Source organism: Corylus avellana, chromosome ca9 (genome assembly GCF_901000735.1).
Source record: "Corylus avellana chromosome ca9, CavTom2PMs-1.0".
In the NCBI taxonomy this organism is placed as follows: domain Eukaryota; kingdom Viridiplantae; phylum Streptophyta; class Magnoliopsida; order Fagales; family Betulaceae; genus Corylus; species Corylus avellana.
Window position 1 is genome coordinate 7810075 of NC_081549.1, and position 20896 is coordinate 7830970.

General features: G+C 32.9%; 1 protein-coding gene across 2 annotated transcripts; it reads right to left on the minus strand.

The window, feature by feature from the left end:
• Positions 1 to 3941: 3941 nt before the first annotated feature.
• LOC132161868 ((-)-germacrene D synthase-like) lies at positions 3942 to 6980 on the minus strand. Of its 2 annotated transcripts, XM_059572076.1 has the most exons (7): positions 6836 to 6980; positions 6423 to 6702; positions 5441 to 5813; positions 5138 to 5356; positions 4874 to 5009; positions 4481 to 4729; positions 3942 to 4395 (listed from the first exon to the last, which is right to left on the minus strand). In XM_059572076.1, exons 1-7 carry the CDS (start codon positions 6962 to 6964, stop codon positions 4102 to 4104), a joined length of 1680 nt encoding a protein of 559 aa, XP_059428059.1. In that variant the 5' UTR covers positions 6965 to 6980; the 3' UTR covers positions 3942 to 4101. The 2 variants fall into 2 exon arrangements, with proteins under 2 accessions (XP_059428059.1, XP_059428060.1); XM_059572077.1 differs by lacking the exons at positions 6423 to 6702; positions 6836 to 6980 and adding an exon at positions 6062 to 6141.
• Positions 6981 to 20896: the final 13916 nt, after the last annotated feature.

The following is a 20896-nucleotide window of genomic DNA, read 5'->3' on the forward strand; positions in this document are numbered from 1 at the left end:
TTTTTGGACTTGGCTTCCATGCCGTATACCAAACTACCATAGATACTCGTTTATGGCCTGTTTATCTTATACATATTTTTTTATAATAAAGTACATCTATACATCATAAAGAATAATTGCATCCATAAGATAAACGGGTACCTGTTTATTTGCCAACCCTATAGATATGCAATAGTTTGGTTTAAGGGATGAGATAATAAATACATGTGGACTTTGTAGTCATTTAATGCTATATTGTAGCGTTGCTAATTTTTGGCCTTGGCTTCCATGCTGATTTTTTATTTTTGCGGTAATTTGGTTTAATGGCTTGGATTCTCTATGCGCAAACCACCCGGCCTTAATTAGACTAACATGCATGTACGAGGAAAACAAATGGCAATTTATTCCATTAACTCTCATCTATCTTCTCTCTTTCTTTTTTTTTTTGTTTTTTTACCCCAAACGTTTTCTCTTTTTGCTTTTTTTTTTTTTTTTTTGGTAAAGTCCACTTAACCCTCTCAAACTACTTTCAAAATGACAATCTACCCCTCAAATTATCAATTGTGACAATTTATGATAAACTATGATTTAATTACCTTAAATTAAGTGATAGTTACTTAGTTTAAGACATTTATTTGTATTTATTTTTTCGATTCATTATTTCATTCAGAGTTAAACAATAAAAGATGAATTGGGGCTTATTTATGTGATAAATAGGTTTTACTGCAGGACTCACCTCCTACACAAGGTTGCTTAATATTTATTCATGGTATACAACCAACATATTTTGAAGATTTCTACTTTAAAGCAAATTAAAAGAACACGTCAACAAGGACTCGATTCAAAAGGGACTCTAAGAAGATGTTCTATTGTTATTGTGACCACAACCCATCAAGATTAATGGTCCCCTTTCTTGCTCAAAATGTATCCAACAAAACTACAAAATGGAGTAAATTAATGGCAGGAAGTATCAAGCAAAACTACAAATGCTATGTCTAGATGGTATCCTCTGTTAAGTATTTTTGTTTTCTAATATTATAAAAATACTACGAATTTTTTGGTGTTTTTCTGATTTTATGTGGATATTACTTTCTAAAAACAATATGAGAGACCAGTGTGATATGTTTGTTCTACTTTTTTAGAAAACAATATACACGTAAGATCATGAGAAAACTAGACAAAAAAAAAAAAGGGGTAACATTTCTCGTTTTTGTTTTGTTTTCCTACTCCTTTGTTTTGCAATCTAATTAAGAAAATATATATTTAATAAAGTTTCAAAAGGTAACTGAAATTTTCGAAACAAACAGAAATGCAATCCTTCTGAACTGCGCATGAGCTAGATGGTGAAATTATCATTTAACTTTATCGTCGCAATTCATGCACCAAGATTTTGAACATTTTCCACATGTTTTCGAATTGCCTTTGAACCACTTAAAGGTTTGAGACAAAAATGTGAAATTCAAATGCGCTATGGTGTTACCTTGCTGGAGGCTTTGGTTGAATGTCTCGGTTGGTGGGCTGTTTCATATGCTTGACCAGTTGGCCTGTAGTGTCAATAGTCAGATGTGGCAGAAATTTGTAAGAGGAAATTCTGCAAATTCATGTGAACCTTGAATTGAACTTGAATGAGACAAAGCATTCTGAATTGTTGCAGAAAGTGAAGACACATCATGTGCACTTCTTGATTCACGTGAACCATGTGAACCTTCAGGGCGAGTGAGGTGTTTGTCTAAAGTCCCGAATTAATAAGGCCAAAATAAAAGAAAAGACATTTTGGCCAATTTTTTTTTTTTTTTTTGTAATTTAAGGCTCTGTTTTTTTTTTTTAATCAGGCCTAAATTTTTTTTTTTTAATAAAAACTTAAGGCATCTAATCATAATAAGTAAGTAATTTAAAAAATATCACAATTTAATAAGGCCTCAATATAATAAGTTCATGGTAAAATAAGACCAATTAATTAACCCAAAAAAACAAATATTCTTATACTTAAAAAGAGATTATCTACTTATGCATCCGAAATTATTTGATATTGAAAGATTATTTTAACCCTACCTAATAACCCACTTTCTTTCCTTTCATTTTATTTCTCTATTTTCTTCTTCACTACTGACAGCCTCCCCTCTTATCTTCTTTTTTTCTCTTTCCTTAGTTTCACTCAAAACAGAACATGATAGAGAGAGATTAAGTGAGTGAGAGAGAGAGAGGGGCTAGGCGAGAGAGAAACATGTATATCAATGAGTTAAGAATTCATAAAAATAAAAATTGATTTTTTTTTTTTTTTTTGTGATGTTTATTTCTATGCTTGATTTTTCTTGTGGGTTTTGTATGATTTTTTGTCAATTTTTTTGGTGGGTTTTGTTTGAAACAGATGTATCAAAGAGGTAACGATTCATTAAAAATTAAAATTAAAATTAAAAAAAAAAAATTGATTTTTTGATTGTTGTGTTTATTTTTGTAAGGATTAATAAAAATGAGAACTCTAATAATAATAATAATAATAATAATAATAATAGTTAAAAATAAAATAAATAAATAAACGCTGAAAATAAGAGTAGGGTTGAGGTGGTCAGTGCAGGGCTAATCTTTGAAGCCCATATAAGAACTAATGGCTTGTGATTGCGTTAAGCGAGCCCGGAAGGTAGTTGGAGCAAATTTAATTTTGCATCTTCCTCTTTCGGGCATTGAACAAATATTTTTTTTTTTTTTTGGTGCGAGTCGTATTCCCCTCTCCATAGCAGGGTCTCCATAAATAGCCATCTTTCTGAGTTAGAGGATAGTTGAATTAGAAGAAACGAGGGAGAAAAGGATTTCGTGCGAAATTTGAAGCGCCAAGAAATCCCGCCTAAAATTTTTCATTTACATCAACGACAACTTTTATCGTCGCTAATGCCTTTGCTCAAAATTTATTTATACTTTGAGCACCGATATTAAGTGTCAGCGCTAATGTTCTATTATTAGTAACCACAATAGCAATTGCTAATAACTTTATTATTTTCTACTAGTCGTTGCAAATAAGCAAAACCACGTTGCTAATGCCTTTTTGTGGCTTTTCTTGCATGAAAATAAAATAAAATAAAAAATAAAAATAAAAATTATGCTTCAATATTAGTGACGACATATCAGCGACCCCAAAATGTTGTCATTGATAATAAATTTTTCTATAACATTAGGGACAACCACAAAATATCCTCGCTGATAAGTACCATTAGCAAAGACTTTTAGGTCGTCACTAAAAATTTGGTTGCTGAAACCATTTTTCTTGTAGTGATAGAGCTATTTGGTGGGACCGGTTAGAGTCACATTGTGCGGTTGAATAGGAAGTGCCAATAAGTCACAGACTTCTACAAGCCACCCAAATTCTTTTGATATTGCCAACCAATTTCATCGTATTTGTATTTTAGGCATAGAATTAGTGTGTCATTTCCGAACGGGCCCTTGTTAGGTGGTAATTAATGCTTTTGATCAAAATTTGTAAAGTCACTTAATAATTCTTTTAGTTGCCCATGTTTCCGTTTGCCACAGCTCTGATGTTTAACCCAGGTTCGCTGTGATGCAACAGCCGAACAGTCTACCAGAGAGATCATGTATCTTCTTCTCCTGCCACCCCTTCATTTCTCTTTAACACAAATGGAGTTGCTGTGTTGCTGTGTGACATTTCAAATACTTGCCGTCTGTGACAACGTGAACTCACGTAGTGGGTTTCATAAAAATGACTTACTTTTTAATCAAAACGGTACCGTTTCCTATAAGAGCATCTATGCGGTAGTTTTCACTACCGCATAAAAGCCGAATCCACCTGGGAATATTTATTCATGGACTCGATTAAATAAAGATACAACCGACATATTTTGATGACTTCTACTTTAAAGCAAATTCAAAGAACATGTGTCAACAAGGACTCGATTCAAAAGGGACTCTTAACAATGAGAGATCTGAAGAAGATGTTCTCTTATTATATAGCAAATCCTACTACAATTAAGATACTTGAAAACACCCAACTTAATTAAACACGACTTCCAAATTAATACTAAATAGATTATTGCAACAGTTTCCTTTATTCTTCTCCTAGATATAACTGTGTCAAATGTTTGCCATTACAAACCACCATGCAAGGGTTAACGCTTATAAAGGCACAGGATCAACCAGCAAGGAAGCAACAAAATCTTTGAGCACAATTCCAGCATGCGTGTACCCATCTGCATCCTTATAGACGACATCAATCACACGTGCAAGGTTGAGAATTCGCATCACAACGGGCATGGGGACAGTGGTTGGATAGCGACACTCTTCGTTTATATCTTTCCAGGCATCTGTAATTTCTTTTCCGAATTCATCGATTGCTTCTTCTTCTGTAGCACCATGTTGTTTCGTGTAACATTCAACAGCCGAGGCAACATGTCCTCTTTTTTGCTCAAACTACAAAAACCAAATCTTAATGTAACATTCATATTGAATTGGTTTTTAGGATTACAATCATTACGAAACAGACAACATTTAATACCTTATGTGACACAATGTCGTCCATGAGTCGGCAAACCACGGCTGAAGCTCTTACCATTTTAGGGTCGCTGAACAACCACTCAAAGGCATCTTTTGTAACAATGTCTCCCATCCCAACCAAGGATGTGGTTGCTAACATGGAGTATGCAGAGGTAACTAGTGCAATGCGCATATACTCATCCAGTGTTGGTATGTGTTTCTTGTGGAACCATTTGGCTTCATGGAAGTAGGCTCTAACTTGATTCTTCATCTGAGACAAGCAAGCAAGTAAAATTAGATCACTATTATAACGCGTACAGTAAACACTTTCTTGCTTTCTAATTATTTTTTTCTCTGCGTGACAATTTTGTTTAGGCTATGAAAAATCTTCTAAATTTTTATGTGTGGTGCTTACTGCTTCTCTTGCATATCTAGCACGGTATGATCTTCCTTCACCTATTTTTTGATCCATTTCACTGTAAACATCTAGGAGTGCCCGGTAACACACTTTCATGTACTCCGGAAGTTGATCTACAGCACCAATATCCCACCTGTAAAGTGGGTAGATTCTATGAATTGAATTTTCCAATTAATATAACAATGGGAAGAATAAAGCAATGGTAGTGACATGTGAATTTCGATAAAAATAGCTAAAATGAGAAAGTGTGTCAATTTCAACCTCTCGATTGCTTCAGTAAAGAGCTCAAGTTCTTCAAGTGTTCCATACACATCATAAATGTCATCAATAATAGAGGTCATGGCTATCACTTTGGTTAGCATCCTTCTAGCAAGAAGATATTCAGGCTCGAAGTACACTCCCAATATCCAGAAGTAACACTCAACCACTCTGTCTCTTATAAAGGGTAGCTCCCTTGAAAAGTTGCAGTCTTTCCACCACCTATAAACATAATTTAGCATTATCATATTGTCAATTTAGAGTTATGTACAAACTGCTCACACTTAACATGGTTGAATAACTAACCTTGCAATTTCAGAAAGTTCTTTTTGGTGCAATTTCTGTAATAGGTTGAAATCCAACTTTGCAAACGTAAGAAGGACTTCATGATGTGAAGCGTCTTGTGGGTAGATAGAAAAGTAATACCTTGCCTCCAACCTCGGTAGTCCTTTGTGGATAGGCTGCTTTAAGGCATGGCTTACTTGTGATGCAAGAAGAGGGCTTAAATGGGTTGCTACTGACTCAAGATGTGTGGCAGTGAAGACAAGTGCTTCATCAAGTATATCTTCCCCATGTACCCTCAGATGTATGGCTTCATACAAGCTCAACATTCCTTGCGCATCATTGATAAGTGATTTCTTAAAATTTCCATTGCTGTCCTTGAACTTGGTGAACGTATCTGCTTCACGATTCAATCACATAAAATGAGTTAGCCGCCCCCTTGTTGAGCTTTCTGTAATTTGTTGTGGACTAATTAAGGCGATACCCAATTTGTTTTTGTCTTTGAGTTTGCTTCTTAAGAAATTTTTTATTCATGGGAAAAAAAAAATAGTTACATTAGAGCTAGCCAAGCTATATATATTTTATGGTCCAATTCTCAAATAGGTTGGTGAAAGTAAGTCAGTGAAAGATAAGTAATTATGATACCTGGGCTAAAGTTCAAGCACGCTTTATATATGTTGTATATATAGGAGTACGCTGTGTACATGTGAGTGTTTACCATGCAAAAAGAGAAGAAAAATGCAACTGTCTATAAGGAATAAGGGACCTTAGGTCTATAGAAAGGCAATAGAGACTATGTTTCCATAAGGGACCACTCTATAAAAAAACAACAGTAGCACATGCATCATGCATGGGATGTTCTCCAAGGATATTCCAGGATGTACGATGTTAAATGCGACACCGATTGTTCGTGCAGATTAAGTTTTCCCACATAGAAATAAAAGAACACGTGTTTAAAACCAATAAAAAAAACAAGCACTTGCGAAGTAAAAAAAAAAAAAAGTACCAGACGAACTATAATAACCATGTTGTCTAAGTAACCGAAACCGAAGAGCAACATTGTAAAGGTCGTCATCATCATCATCATCTTCATGGTCATGCGAGTCATGAAGAGTTTGCAAAATTTGTTGAATCTCATTTTCAAAATGGTAAGACACGCCTAAGCGATGAATTGCATCAATGAAGTTGAGTTTTTCTGATGACTTTTCTCCTGGAGCCATTAGCATTTTCCTCACTTCTTTCTTCAATTCCTGAAGTTGTAGTTGTATTTTCTCATTATCAGTTTCCTGTACAAGCAGATTGAAGAAAACAAATTATTATATTAAATAGGAAAAAATAATCTAAAGCTTAGTTGTGCATGCACATGTAATTAAACATGTTGGCATGCAGACCCACACACTGAGATGCATATATTTTTACCGGGAACTCAGAAGCATATGTGAGGAAACGGTCACCCCAAATGCTAGGATGATAATTTGCAGAGCGGCGAGTGGTTTCTGGCACAGGATTTAGGGATGGAGAAGCTACTGCTGAAACTTGGAAAGACATTTTCTTTTCCTAAACTTTGAAGGTGTCTTTTAAGTGCTTTGAGATGGCTAAGTATGAGAGAATGGTTTATGTGCTCATGCTATTTATAGAAGAAATGTTGGAAATAATTTTGGACGGTGCACAAAATTCTTTTTCAAATAAAATAAGAAAAAGTCCACATACCTCCCTCAAACTATCACATAATTGACAATGTCCCTCCAAACGTTCAATTGTGACCATGTCTCCTCAAAATTACCAAAACATTGTCAATGTTTTCCTAATGATGAAACCACCCTTAGTAAAATTTTAAAAAAAAAATGTTAAAACAACTAGAAAAAACCTAAAACTGAAAAAATAATAATAAAATATAAGGAGTGGCCAAATTGAAAAAAAAAAATCCTTTTTATAAGAAAAAAAATTAAAAAAAAATTAGATTTTTTTTATAAAAATTGAAAATTTTCGTTTTTATTTTTATTTTATAATTTTTTTAAATAAAAATTTCCATTTAAAAAAAATCAAATTTTCCATTTTAATTTTTTTTTTTTTAAAAGATCATTTTTTAATTAAAATTTTTCAAGTTTATAAAAAAATTAGGGTTAAATACTCTTTTACTTCCTAGGGTTTAAACTATTTATTTTTTCTTCCTTAAGATTTCATTTTTATCACAGAAAGTACCTGTGGTTTTCATAAAGACGGAGATGGTACCTCCGTTAAAGTTCCGTATAATACTTAATGAAACTCCACGTTAGCACCAATCAAATGTCACCACGTGTCATAAAATTAATTTTTTTAAGAAAAAATTTAAAAAAAAAATCAAAAACTATATTTTTTTTCAAAAAAAAAGGGGGAAAAAAAAAAAAATTTGAGGGTGAGTACGGCTTGGCCATTTGGGGGGTGATCTGGCCACCCCCATCGGCCGGTTTGAATCATATTCTTCTTCTGGCTCCTTTATTTGCTGTCTTTTGAGCCATTCTCAGCCCTCTCACCCAATCTCTCCAGCAATATATACTCCCAACAATTCCTCCTACTCCTTTGTTTTGCAATCTTACATCCGAAACCTTCGACCTTTGATTCAACACCTCCACAACTAACAAGCCTTTCCTCATTCTCACATTTCTACATGATCCCATATCTAAGCAGCCTTGGTTTGTGCTCAAAATCCTAGCCTGCAGATGAAAATTCGAAGCGGCGTCCATGACTACGAGGGCGTGTCGTACGTTTCCCACTGGGGGTGGTTTCGGCCACCCCCTTTGGCTCCTTGGGGTGGCCTGACCACCCCATGACAAAGAGATTGGGCTGTGATAAGTAGCGACCCGCAAATTTTTTTTTTTTTTCTTATTTCCTTTTTTAAAAAAAAAAAAAAAAACAAAAATATAATTTTTTTAATCTTTTTAATATTTTAAATTTTTTTAAAAAAAAATTAATTATATGACATATGGCAACATTTAATTGGTGCTGACATAGCATTTCGTTCAATTTTGAACAGAATTTTAACGGAGGTACCATCTCCGTCTTTATGAAAACCATAGGTACCTCCTGTGATAAAAATGAAATCATAAAGGAGAAAAATAAAAAGTTTAAACACTAGGGGCAAAAGAGTATTTAACCCAATTTTTTTTTTTTTTTTTTTACGAATTTATAGGGGTATTTTACTATTTTTATCTTATTGAGAAATATATAGATGCATTTTTATCTTTTTGTTAGCCTTGGTGCAAATATTGTCAATTGAGTGGTAGTTTGAGAGAAGTATATGGACTTTACCCAATAAAATAATAACAATATGAAAATTAACAAAACAATAAATAAATTACAAGAGATGAAAAGTAGAATATGGAAAGATCGCACAATGTTATAAAATCATGCAAGAGGGTTGCCATTAAAGGTTGATTCTATAGGAAGTCAAGCAAATCAAATAAATACATGTGGACTTTGTAGTCATTTAATGCTATGTTGTAGGATGGCTGATTTTTGGACTTGGCTTCCATGCCGTATACCAAACTACCATAGATACTCGTTTATGGCCTGTTTATCTTATACATATTTTTTTATAATAAAGTACATCTATACATCATAAAGAATAATTGCATCCATAAGATAAACGGGTACCTGTTTATTTGCCAACCCTATAGATATGCAATAGTTTGGTTTAAGGGATGAGATAATAAATACATGTGGACTTTGTAGTCATTTAATGCTATATTGTAGCGTTGCTAATTTTTGGCCTTGGCTTCCATGCTGATTTTTTATTTTTGCGGTAATTTGGTTTAATGGCTTGGATTCTCTATGCGCAAACCACCCGGCCTTAATTAGACTAACATGCATGTACGAGGAAAACAAATGGCAATTTATTCCATTAACTCTCATCTATCTTCTCTCTTTCTTTTTTTTTTTGTTTTTTTACCCCAAACGTTTTCTCTTTTTGCTTTTTTTTTTTTTTTTTTGGTAAAGTCCACTTAACCCTCTCAAACTACTTTCAAAATGACAATCTACCCCTCAAATTATCAATTGTGACAATTTATGATAAACTATGATTTAATTACCTTAAATTAAGTGATAGTTACTTAGTTTAAGACATTTATTTGTATTTATTTTTTCGATTCATTATTTCATTCAGAGTTAAACAATAAAAGATGAATTGGGGCTTATTTATGTGATAAATAGGTTTTACTGCAGGACTCACCTCCTACACAAGGTTGCTTAATATTTATTCATGGTATACAACCAACATATTTTGAAGATTTCTACTTTAAAGCAAATTAAAAGAACACGTCAACAAGGACTCGATTCAAAAGGGACTCTAAGAAGATGTTCTATTGTTATTGTGACCACAACCCATCAAGATTAATGGTCCCCTTTCTTGCTTAAAATGTATCCAACAAAACTACAAAATGGAGTAAATTAATGGCAGGAAGTATCAAGCAAAACTACAAATGCTATGTCTAGATGGTATCCTCTGTTAAGTATATTTGTTTTCTAATATTATAAAAATACTACGAATTTTTTGGTGTTTTTCTGATTTTATGTGGATATTACTTTCTAAAAACAATATGAGAGACCAGTGTGATATGTTTGTTCTACTTTTTTAGAAAACAATATACACTTAAGATCATGAGAAAACTAGACAAAAAAAAAAAGGGGTAACATTTCTCGTTTTTGTTTTGTTTTCCTACTCCTTTGTTTTGCAATCTAATTAAGAAAATATATATTTAATAAAGTTTCAAAAGGTAACTGAAATTTTCGAAACAAACAGAAATGAAATCCTTCTGAACTGCGCATGAGCTAGATGGTGAAATTATCATTTAACTTTATCGTCGCAATTCATGCACCAAGATTATGAACATTTTCCACATGTTTTCGAATTGCCTTTGAACCACTTAAAGGTTTGAGACAAAAATGTGAAATTCAAATGCGCTATGGTGTTACCTTGCTGGAGGCTTTGGTTGAATGTCTCGGTTGGTGGGCTGTTTCATATGCTTGACCAGTTGGCCTGTAGTGTCAATAGTCAGATGTGGCAGAAATTTGTAAGGGGAAATTCTGCAAATTCATGTGAACCTTGAATTGAACTTGAATGAGACAAAGCATTCTGAATTGTTGCAGAAAGTGAAGACACATCATGTGCACTTCTTGATTCACGTGAACCATGTGAACCTTCAGGGCGAGTGAGGTGTTTGTCTAAAGTCCCGAATTAATAAGGCCAAAATAAAAGAAAAGACATTTTGGCCAATTTTTTTTTTTTTTTTTGTAATTTAAGGCTCTGTTTTTTTTTTTTAATCAGGCCTAAATTTTTTTTTTTTAATAAAAACTTAAGGCATCTAATCATAATAAGTAAGTAATTTAAAAAATATCACAATTTAATAAGGCCTCAATATAATAAGTTCATGGTAAAATAAGACCAATTAATTAACCCAAAAAAACAAATATTCTTATACTTAAAAAGAGATTATCTACTTATGCATCCGAAATTATTTGATATTGAAAGATTATTTTAACCCTACCTAATAACCCACTTTCTTTCCTTTCATTTTATTTCTCTATTTTCTTCTTCACTACTGACAGCCTCCCCTCTTATCTTCTTTTTTTCTCTTTCCTTAGTTTCACTCAAAACAGAACATGATAGAGAGAGATTAAGTGAGTGAGAGAGAGAGAGGGGCTAGGCGAGAGAGAAACATGTATATCAATGAGTTAAGAATTCATAAAAATAAAAATTGATTTTTTTTTTTTTTTTTGTGATGTTTATTTCTATGCTTGATTTTTCTTGTGGGTTTTGTATGATTTTTTGTCAATTTTTTTGGTGGGTTTTGTTTGAAACAGATGTATCAAAGAGGTAACGATTCATTAAAAATTAAAATTAAAATTAAAAAAAAAAAATTGATTTTTTGATTGTTGTGTTTATTTTTGTAAGGATTAATAAAAATGAGAACTCTAAATATAATAATAATAATAATAATAATAATAAATATTATTTAATTAATATATAAATATTGAAAAAAAAAACAAAAAAGGCCCCATTCAAAAGTTTCGCCCAAGGCCTCAGAAAACATTGAGTCGGCCCTGACCTTGCAGGGCGGCTAAACCACTAGGCGAGTGAGGTACTCGCCTAGGGCCCCGGATTAGTAATGTAAAACATGAAATTGATATAACATACTATAACTTACAAGATCTTAACTATCATGAATTTCACAATAAATTAATAAAATAACAATACCAGAATCCATTACTTCTTTTAAGTCTTCTTTTGTAAGTATAAACTCTAGAAATCGGTTTCTCTCGCTTGACCCACTTAAGGTACACAAAGATGATAGAAATTGAGTACATTTATAGGGCAGAGATAGGACCGGTTTCCTTTATTCCTTTATAACTCAACTTCCCATCAAAGTAAGAGTTAATTCAATAGGAAACCACTTCTCTTAATTAATTAACCAACCGTTTATTAAAGATTAGGATTAAATAATCTCAAAACTTAAGGAGTCTAATAAATACTCATATGTGCCATCTCATGTGGGACATTAAATTCTTACATTCTCCCACTTGGCCCATATGACTAATATTGTTTTAGACTCAATGAGGTTAACATTATGTGCACAAAAATTTAATCCATCCTTATTTAATTTGGCAATCCTAAATACCATAATTAAACAACCTACTAGTGTGAGTCATGGCGGTTGTACATCAAAAGACGACATAGTCCCTTCCATGTACCACAACACTAGCAACCTATTCAATCATAGTTCATAAATGAGAAGTGTCTAAAAATGGTCCACAAAAGTGTCTTGTTTCAAAGACTATTCCTGTTGTCATTCATTAAATCTTATATGTACGTACAAAATGGAAAACAGGAAAATCAGAAACATATTTAATGAGATCTCAAAAGTTTCTAATAACATAAATAAACATTATCCAATCCATAAACATTATGGGCATTATGGGTTACAATCAAGACACATTATGTTAAAATGTTCCTTAAATGTCTTTATTGGTAATTCTTTAATGCATCTGCAATCATGGGCTCTTTATTAATGTTCTATAGACACTCGTTGTTTCTGAACTTTCTCCTTAATGACAAAATATTTAAGCTTCATAAGCTTATAGCATCTTTAGAATATTTGTCGTTCTTCGAGAAAAATATAAATGCAGAATTATCACAATAAATTCTCAGGGACTTGGCATTAGTGTCGACAATTCCAAGTCCTAAGATAAATTTCTGCAATCATAATAAATGAAATGTGGCCTCAAAGCATGCCACAAATTCAGTAGAGTCTGAATTAGAGTAATCAATCATCTCTAAATAATTAGACCTCTTAAAAATGAGCATAAAATCTTTTAATCCTCACAAGTACCTCATCAATTCTTTGTAGCTTTCTAATGATTCATTTCAGGATCATTTTGGTATCTGCCCAACATACCAACTGCAAAATTGATGTCTGGTGTAATGCAAGTCTGTACATACATCAAGTTTCTTACAATAAAAGCGTAAGGCTTCCATCATTTTTTGACATTGCATAAGACTAAACTTATCCTTTTTCTTTTTTCTTTTTTTTTTTATTTTTTTTTATTTATGAATTTGAGCAACACTAGTTGAATATTTCTCCATGCCAAATCTCTCTAAAACTCTTTGAATATATCGTTATTGAGACAACCCTAACAAACTATGTGATCAATCTCAAAATATTTACATTCCTATCACATAGGTTGCCTCAAGCACATCTTTCATTTCAAAGTTCTTAGAGAGAAATTCATTGGAACCAAGATCATTACTGGCAAGCAATACGTCATCAATTAGAAACAAAAACTTGCTCCCACTAACCTTCAAGTTTATACACCAATCAACAGTGTTTTCTTTAAAGCCGAAGGAAGTAATGGTATCATTAAACTTAAAATACCATTGTGCGAAAGCTTGTTTAAGTCCATATATTGACTTACTTAATTTGCAAACCATGTGCTCTTTTTTCCTTTATTGAGAAGCCTTCAGGGTGATGCATGTAGACTTCCTCTTCTAAACTTCTATTCATTTGGTACAACTCTAAATCATAATGAGCTACCAAATCCATAATGATTCTAAGTGAGTCCTTGGATACAGGAAAAAAAGACACCTTATAATCAATGCCTAATTTCTGAGTTAAAACCTTTTGGCCATAAGTTTGACTTTATATCATTTGATATTGCCATGGGAGTCGTGCTTGGTCTTGAAGACCCATTTACACTGACTATCTTATATCCTTCAAGCAATTCAACGATGTCCCAGACTTTACTTTGGTCCATTGAATTCAACTCATCATTCATGGCATCAATGCATTTAACATAATCATTACTTTCAATGGCTTATGAAAATGAAAACGGGTACTTACTCGTCCCTATATCAAAATTAGATTCCTAAAATAAACCGCATAATCATTTGAAAGAGCGAGTCTTTGTTTTCTTTTAGACCTCCTTAACGCTATTTCTTGTTATTTTTCTATAATTGATGATAATCTCATAATGGAGTGACTGATCATTAACTTATTATTCAACGTTTGTCAAACGATCATACAACTTTATAAACAACATTTTTAGAAGTTATGGGTAGTGGGATTTATATCCTAACTTCTTGAATAACCACATTTTGTGGTTTATCACTCCCACTGATTTCACCATTCTTAAGGAATCTGATATTACCGATTTGATATTACCACATTTTCTGGATAACCAATACGTAGGACAGTAAATCCAATTTCCTTTCATGTGAATTGTAAATTCTAGCCTCCGCATGACAACCTCAAACATGTAAGTGTCTTCAATCTACTATTCAAAAGGAGTCTATAAAACTACTTTAGTAGGACTTCTATTTAATAAATATATATAGCGGTCTTAAGGGCTTCCAACCACAATGAAATGGGTAAAAAGAAATTACTTAACATACTCCTAACCATATCCATTAGAGTACGATTACGCTATTTAGCTACTTCAGTCATCCACTGCATGAGAGTCTTTTATGCAACAAATAGATATAATTGTAATGCAAAAAAGTCATTAATAAAAGTAATAAAATTTTTTTTTTCTACCAAAAAATGGTAAGTCAAAAGGATTTTTCACTAATCATGCTATGTTTGCTTCCAACATTATGATGCAAGGTTAAAAGGCTTTCTGCAAAATAGCTATTAAGATTCAATTTATACAAATCATCACATAAAATCCTAAAACCAACAAAAATAGTTTTTGTTTTTAATAAAAATAAAATAAAATAAACTGAATCTTTTCTTGCGGAATTTAAAGTAATAGCCATCAAGATAAAGTTTGCACAAAAAAACCAAATTCGAGAAATAAAAGGAACATAAAGTGTCTGAAAACAAATATAGACAATAACCAATATCTAGAAACAAATGAAAAGAAAGCCATAGATCGAATTAAAAACATAAACAGTATAACCTTAGTCAATCCACTAAGTATAGGAAGGAACTTCAGTGAGATTTGATTCGAAAACATACACAAACTAAATGCTTACCTTTCTTTTCGAACCATGTCATAAGTTTTTGTCAATCTTTCTCAACATGCCAAAACATTTTACAAAAATGGCACTTGACACTATTTTATCTCTTCTCATGAACCTCAATTGCTTAAGGATGTCCACTAACTATAGTTGACTCTATCGTTTTGCCTATTTTAAGCTTCTTTCTGGCTCCTTGACTTACAACGTGAACTAGATGATATTCCTGTTGCTTAAGCCTTGCCTCTTCTTGAACAAGCATACTGGTCAATTCATTTACATTTCACTTATCTGTAATAGTATTGTAATCAATTAAAATAGCCCATACTAAGGAGGCAAGGAATTCAGGATAATTTGCACAAGAAAGAATTCATCTACATTCATCCCAAGAGCCTTCAATTTAGAAGATAGATTTTTCATTTCAAAGATATGCTCATGCATCCCCATATCTACCATCAAATTTTATGGTAGTACTGAATGTCACAGCAAGAGTCTTATTAGCTAAACGAAAACGTTCTTCCCCAGTTAAGAAATAATTACTTAATATTATTCGCTATGCTCATTCACATAAACATATAGCTCAATCTGCCAAGATTTGTATATTGTCTTTTCTTCTGCAATGCTTGAATCAGTAATAGCAAACGGTTTCTCAGTCTGTAGTACCAAATCTAGATTCTTAACACCACGGTGAAATTGAACTTATTCAAACTAGTCTGAGAAATTCATTCCATTAAGAATCACAACAGATGAAGTATGCAAATGTAGCAAAATAAAACTAACATTTCAATTAAATAAATGCTCACTACATTAATGCTTTGAGTTATCAAACATAAAATAATATTTCAATAAGTAGTACTACCTCAATTCACCTTTGGGTGAAAATTACGATATACTAAAAATTTAATCATTATGGTGATTCCCTTTCACCTATAGGAATAATTAATAATGCATCCATAATTCGATAGGACCGTTACCTTTGGGTATCCGGTTCCAACTCTCAATTAAGGATGCACATTAATTATCCTATCTTAGTTTATCAATCACTTGAAAGGTGGTGCACCTTTGGGCCAATCCAAAATATTCTTGTGATTAGAAAAACCTTAAAAAATTTGCAATGTCATTATCTTAATACCTAGGATATGGATATTAAGTTTCAAACATACGACTTGAAATCTATGAATCTTTTTAGCTAGGTCACTTTGGTGATCACCAAACTATTTTATAATATAGATCTCAATTCGAAATAATGACAATGCAAACCAAATAGTCATAATATGCCTTTTTAACATTAATTGGCATAAATATTCATGTTTATAGATAACAAAAGTAACACATGAAATAAAATAATCAATGTTTTAAAGACAACATTTACTGTCATAACATTAATTCAATTCTTTAAAGCAGCAATAAATTTGGAGCAATGAATTTTGCGAATAACAAATATATTAACGTAAAACTTTGCATTTGTCAACATTTATAATTTGTACTAAATGATATTTGTAAACTGTGCACCAAGAGTTTGGCACAATAAAACAAAGAACTCGATTAATCATATAAAAATAAACACATACATGTGTACACAATAAATATTAATAAGTTTTATCGTTCATACGTACACAATAAAGACTGAACTAACCTTTATTGCACATAAAGCTCACGAGTTCATGCTTTTAATGGTGCATATGTTCTGTAATTATGCACTTTATGCAAGCTATTGTCATATATTAAATATTGATACAAAAACTCATAATCATATATGCCAAACACATACCAAAATGGCTTCTGAATATATTAGCAAAATGACAGAAACCGTAATAGCAAAATATTTATTTTATACCATAATGAAAAAACGCTATGCCGACTCCAAAAACTTGTTTATCACAATTTATGCAGAATTAATACTATGAAGCAATAAACAATTCAATCACCCAAAATATATAAAGCAATAAAGAGGCAGACACAGATATTTTGGTTATGAAGAGGAAACCTTTTAGAAACCAATCTAAAAGTAAAACCTCTCCGGGGCAGCCAAACTCAGGAAATCACTATCAAAAGATTATCCAGAGATTATAGATACTAGGAACACTTACAACCCTTTGCAAGACCTTGGCTTTGTAAGATCGACAAGCCAACAATTCGTCTCCTTGCTCACAATCTTCTTCAACGTAATTCTCCTTTACCGGACTCTTCCGATAGACTTCTCAACCGTAGATTTATCAAATGAATAACTAAAACTCTAAGAGATTCAATTTAACGCTCACCACATATGATCTCTCTTAGCACAGCCTCCGACGAACTCTCTGGGGGTGAAAATTTGTGCCACTCATCTATAATGATGTATATATACTCCCGACAAAACCCTAGACCTAACCCACTTAAAATCACGTTTTTGGGCATAAAACTTACGGGGCGTCCGGACAGGTTCATGGGTTGTCCGGACAGAGCCTTGCGGAGCAAAAATAAAGTTTTTGGAAATGCGGTCCGGACCCAGGGAAGGCATGTCCGGATAGGGCATGCAATGGGTGAAACAGCATTCTGGAAATGTTGTCCAGCCTTGATCAACAGCTCCGATCGATGGGATTTTGTGGTCCGATTGAGCTGAAATTTTGCAGAGACATTCATAACACATTAGTTTACATTATGAACGGTGGAGATTGGATTCTAAGCATTCTATATCAGTGTTTGCGCTTGTGAACAGTAACCTATGTATTTTGAAATTGAATTAAGCCAACACAAGAACTAACAAACTCCATCTTTGGCAATTCAGTGACAAAACCAAAATGCCGAGCCAATCTCATCATCTCCCTATATTTACTCCCCCTTTTTGTCACAGAATGACAAAAGGTCTTCATGTTTCCTGAAGCACTTCACAAAATACATCAAGGCATATGTGGAACAAGAAGACATAAATAAAACTCATGATAAAAAAAATGACATAGAATGCATGATCATAAAGAAACATCAACAAAACTCCCCCTCAATGTATGACTCAATTAACAACAAGAAACTGGAAATGCAAAACATGTTTCTCTCCCTCAAAAGTCAAATGAACACACATGATATACACATCAATGACTCATGTATTACACAATGAATATCTCAAACATGCTCCAAATATGCAAAATATACATGAGACTAGAAATGGCAAGAAACTCATATTGCTTAACCCAAGCAAAGAAAATGTTCCATTCAACCCATGCATGTGTGGTGTGTGTGTGTAAGCCATCCAAAGAGAAAAAATTTCAACTTAGAAAATGAGGAGAAAGTTTCACCACCATGAGGTTTTGACAAGTATATCAAATCAAAAGTCAAACTTTATCATACTAGGGCCTAGCCACTCTCATCCTAAACATTTCTCTTTGTAAAACATTTTGCACAAGTTTGACACAGTAAAATAAATTCCTTTTGGAATATGATCTTTTGATTTTATTTGTTTCACTATCTTGTTTATTTTTCTCTTTCAGAAAGTGTCCTTAAACTTTTGGTGCTTATCACAAAAGAGAAAGCATAAATTTTTAAGCCCTAAGTTCAACTAGCATATGGTCAATTTAAGCTTAAATGTGCAAGAGATAAAGCATAGGCAAAATGTACCACATCAGCTCAGGCTTTAGGTAACTACAAAAACAAGTTCATTGACACAAATTTTCATCTCATGCATATTAAGAACATTCCAAGACGCAAGGAATTAAATCCATAAAAAGCAACATGAGAAATTAATAGACTATCTAGGTGCATAAGACAAAAGAAAGAAAAGAAAACAATCAAAGTAACATATTTTTGTCTTTTTTAAAATTTTCACAAAAGAAATGAACACGAACGAAAACAAATGCAAAACAAACAAAAATGCAATGCAAAACAAAACAACATGCTTGAATTGAGATTACAACAGGCAAGACATGAATGTCCCTTAGCTTTAAACTTTCATCACATCTTATAGGTCCCACTACAAAATAATGATTTGGTTTCATAACTACTTCTAGGTCTTCACAAGACATTACACATTCCTGAAGTTTTGATTAGCAAGTAGACAAAAATCTTGGTGGTCCGCACACAACATCTCATCTATAAGCTTTTCAAAGATCATGATATATAAATTTCTTGAAAAATTCTTTATGAATATGCCTCAAAACAAGAATCTCAAAACAACCATGTATACACTCTTCATACAAAAAGTGTAACAACAAAAACAATGCAATGCATAAACAATAAAGCAAAAACAAAAAAAAAAACAATGCAAAGCAAAGAAAAATAACACGCTCTAGAATATTCAAAAATAAGCAAGACAATCAATCCTAGGCATGTTATTGTCTCACCTAACTTTAGGTGAGATCACTACCACTCCCCCTCAATGGGTGAATGGTATAATCCTTCCTAACCCAAACCTTCTTGAAAGAAGGTGTAGAGACGTGAACATTTTCAATCTTGTCTAATCTAGACAAACCTCCCATCATTATTGTGCATAACCCCAAAGGATCTTTCCTAGAAACAGAATTTTTATTTTTATGCATATGAGGTTTCAATTTAAAACAGTTGAGTCGAATGTGACCAACTTTTCCACAATGATGTCAAGTAGGGATAAACCTTTTAGGAGATAGATTTCTAGGAGGATGGACGACTCTATACTTGGAGTAAGATACACAAGGTTCAATATGAATTTTCTTAACTTTCTTACCTTGTGAGGTCGAGGCAACTACTGTTTTTCTTTTAACCAAATAATCTTCTACTTTTTCTGATTTAACAAATATTATCTCGGAAGTAGAATCATTGTTAGAAGACAAAGTAAACATGACAATCAAAACTTAACTCAGATTTATCACAATCAGAATTCTGAGTATGCAACATATTCTCAAGGGAATTGCTAGAGAATTTTTCTAATTGAGTTTCTGACTCTTTTAATTTATTCTCTAACAAATCAACTTTAGAACCTAAAACAAGATTTTCAAATTTAAAAGAATCAATTAAAACATGTGATTCAGACAATTTAGTAATAATAGATTCTTTCACATGTTTAAGATCTTGAAAATCCTCCAAACAATTTGTGTATTGATGTCTAAAAAGAGTGAATTTTTTCAACAAATTGTTGAAGGAGTTTATAAGATCATATTCCCCTTGAGAAGTATTCATAGCAAACAGGAGTCAATAGATCTCACTCAGGAATTTAATCCAAACAGAGTGAACCCACTCTGATACCAATTGAAAAACGCTATACCAACTTCAAAAACTTGTTTATCACAATTTATGCGGAATTAATACTATGAAGCAATAAACAATTCAATCACCCAAAATATATAAAGCAATAAAGAGGCAGACATAGATATTTTGGTTACGAAGAGGAAACCTTTTAGAAACCGATCTAAAAGTAAAACCTCTCCGAGGCAGCCAAACCCAGGAAATCACTATCAAAAGATTATCCAGAGATTACAGACACTAGGAACACTTACAACCCTTTGCAAGACCTTGGCTCTGTAAGATCGACAAGCCTACAACTCGTCTCCTTGCTCACAATCTTCTTCAACGTGATTCTCCTTTACCGGACCCTTCCGATAGACTTCTCAACCGTAGATTTATCAAAGGAATAACTAAAACTCTAAGAGATTCAATTTAACGCTCACTACATATGATCACTCTTAGTACAGCCTCTGACGAACTCTCTGGAGATGAAAATCCGTGCCTCTCTCTTCTATAATGATGTATATATACACCCGACAAAATCCTAGATCTAACCCACTTAAAATCATGTTTTTGGGCCTAAAACTTACGGGGTGTCCGAACAGGTTAATGGGCTGTCCGGACAGGGCGTTGTGGAGCAAAAATAGAGTTTCTAAAAATGCAGTCCGGACCCGGGGAAGGCCTGTCCGGACAAGGCATACAATGGGTGAAACAGCATTCTAGAAATGCTGTCTAGCCTTGATCAACAGCTCCAATCGATTGGCGTTTGTGGTCTGATTGAGCTGAAATTTTGCAGGGATATTCATAACACATGAATTTACATT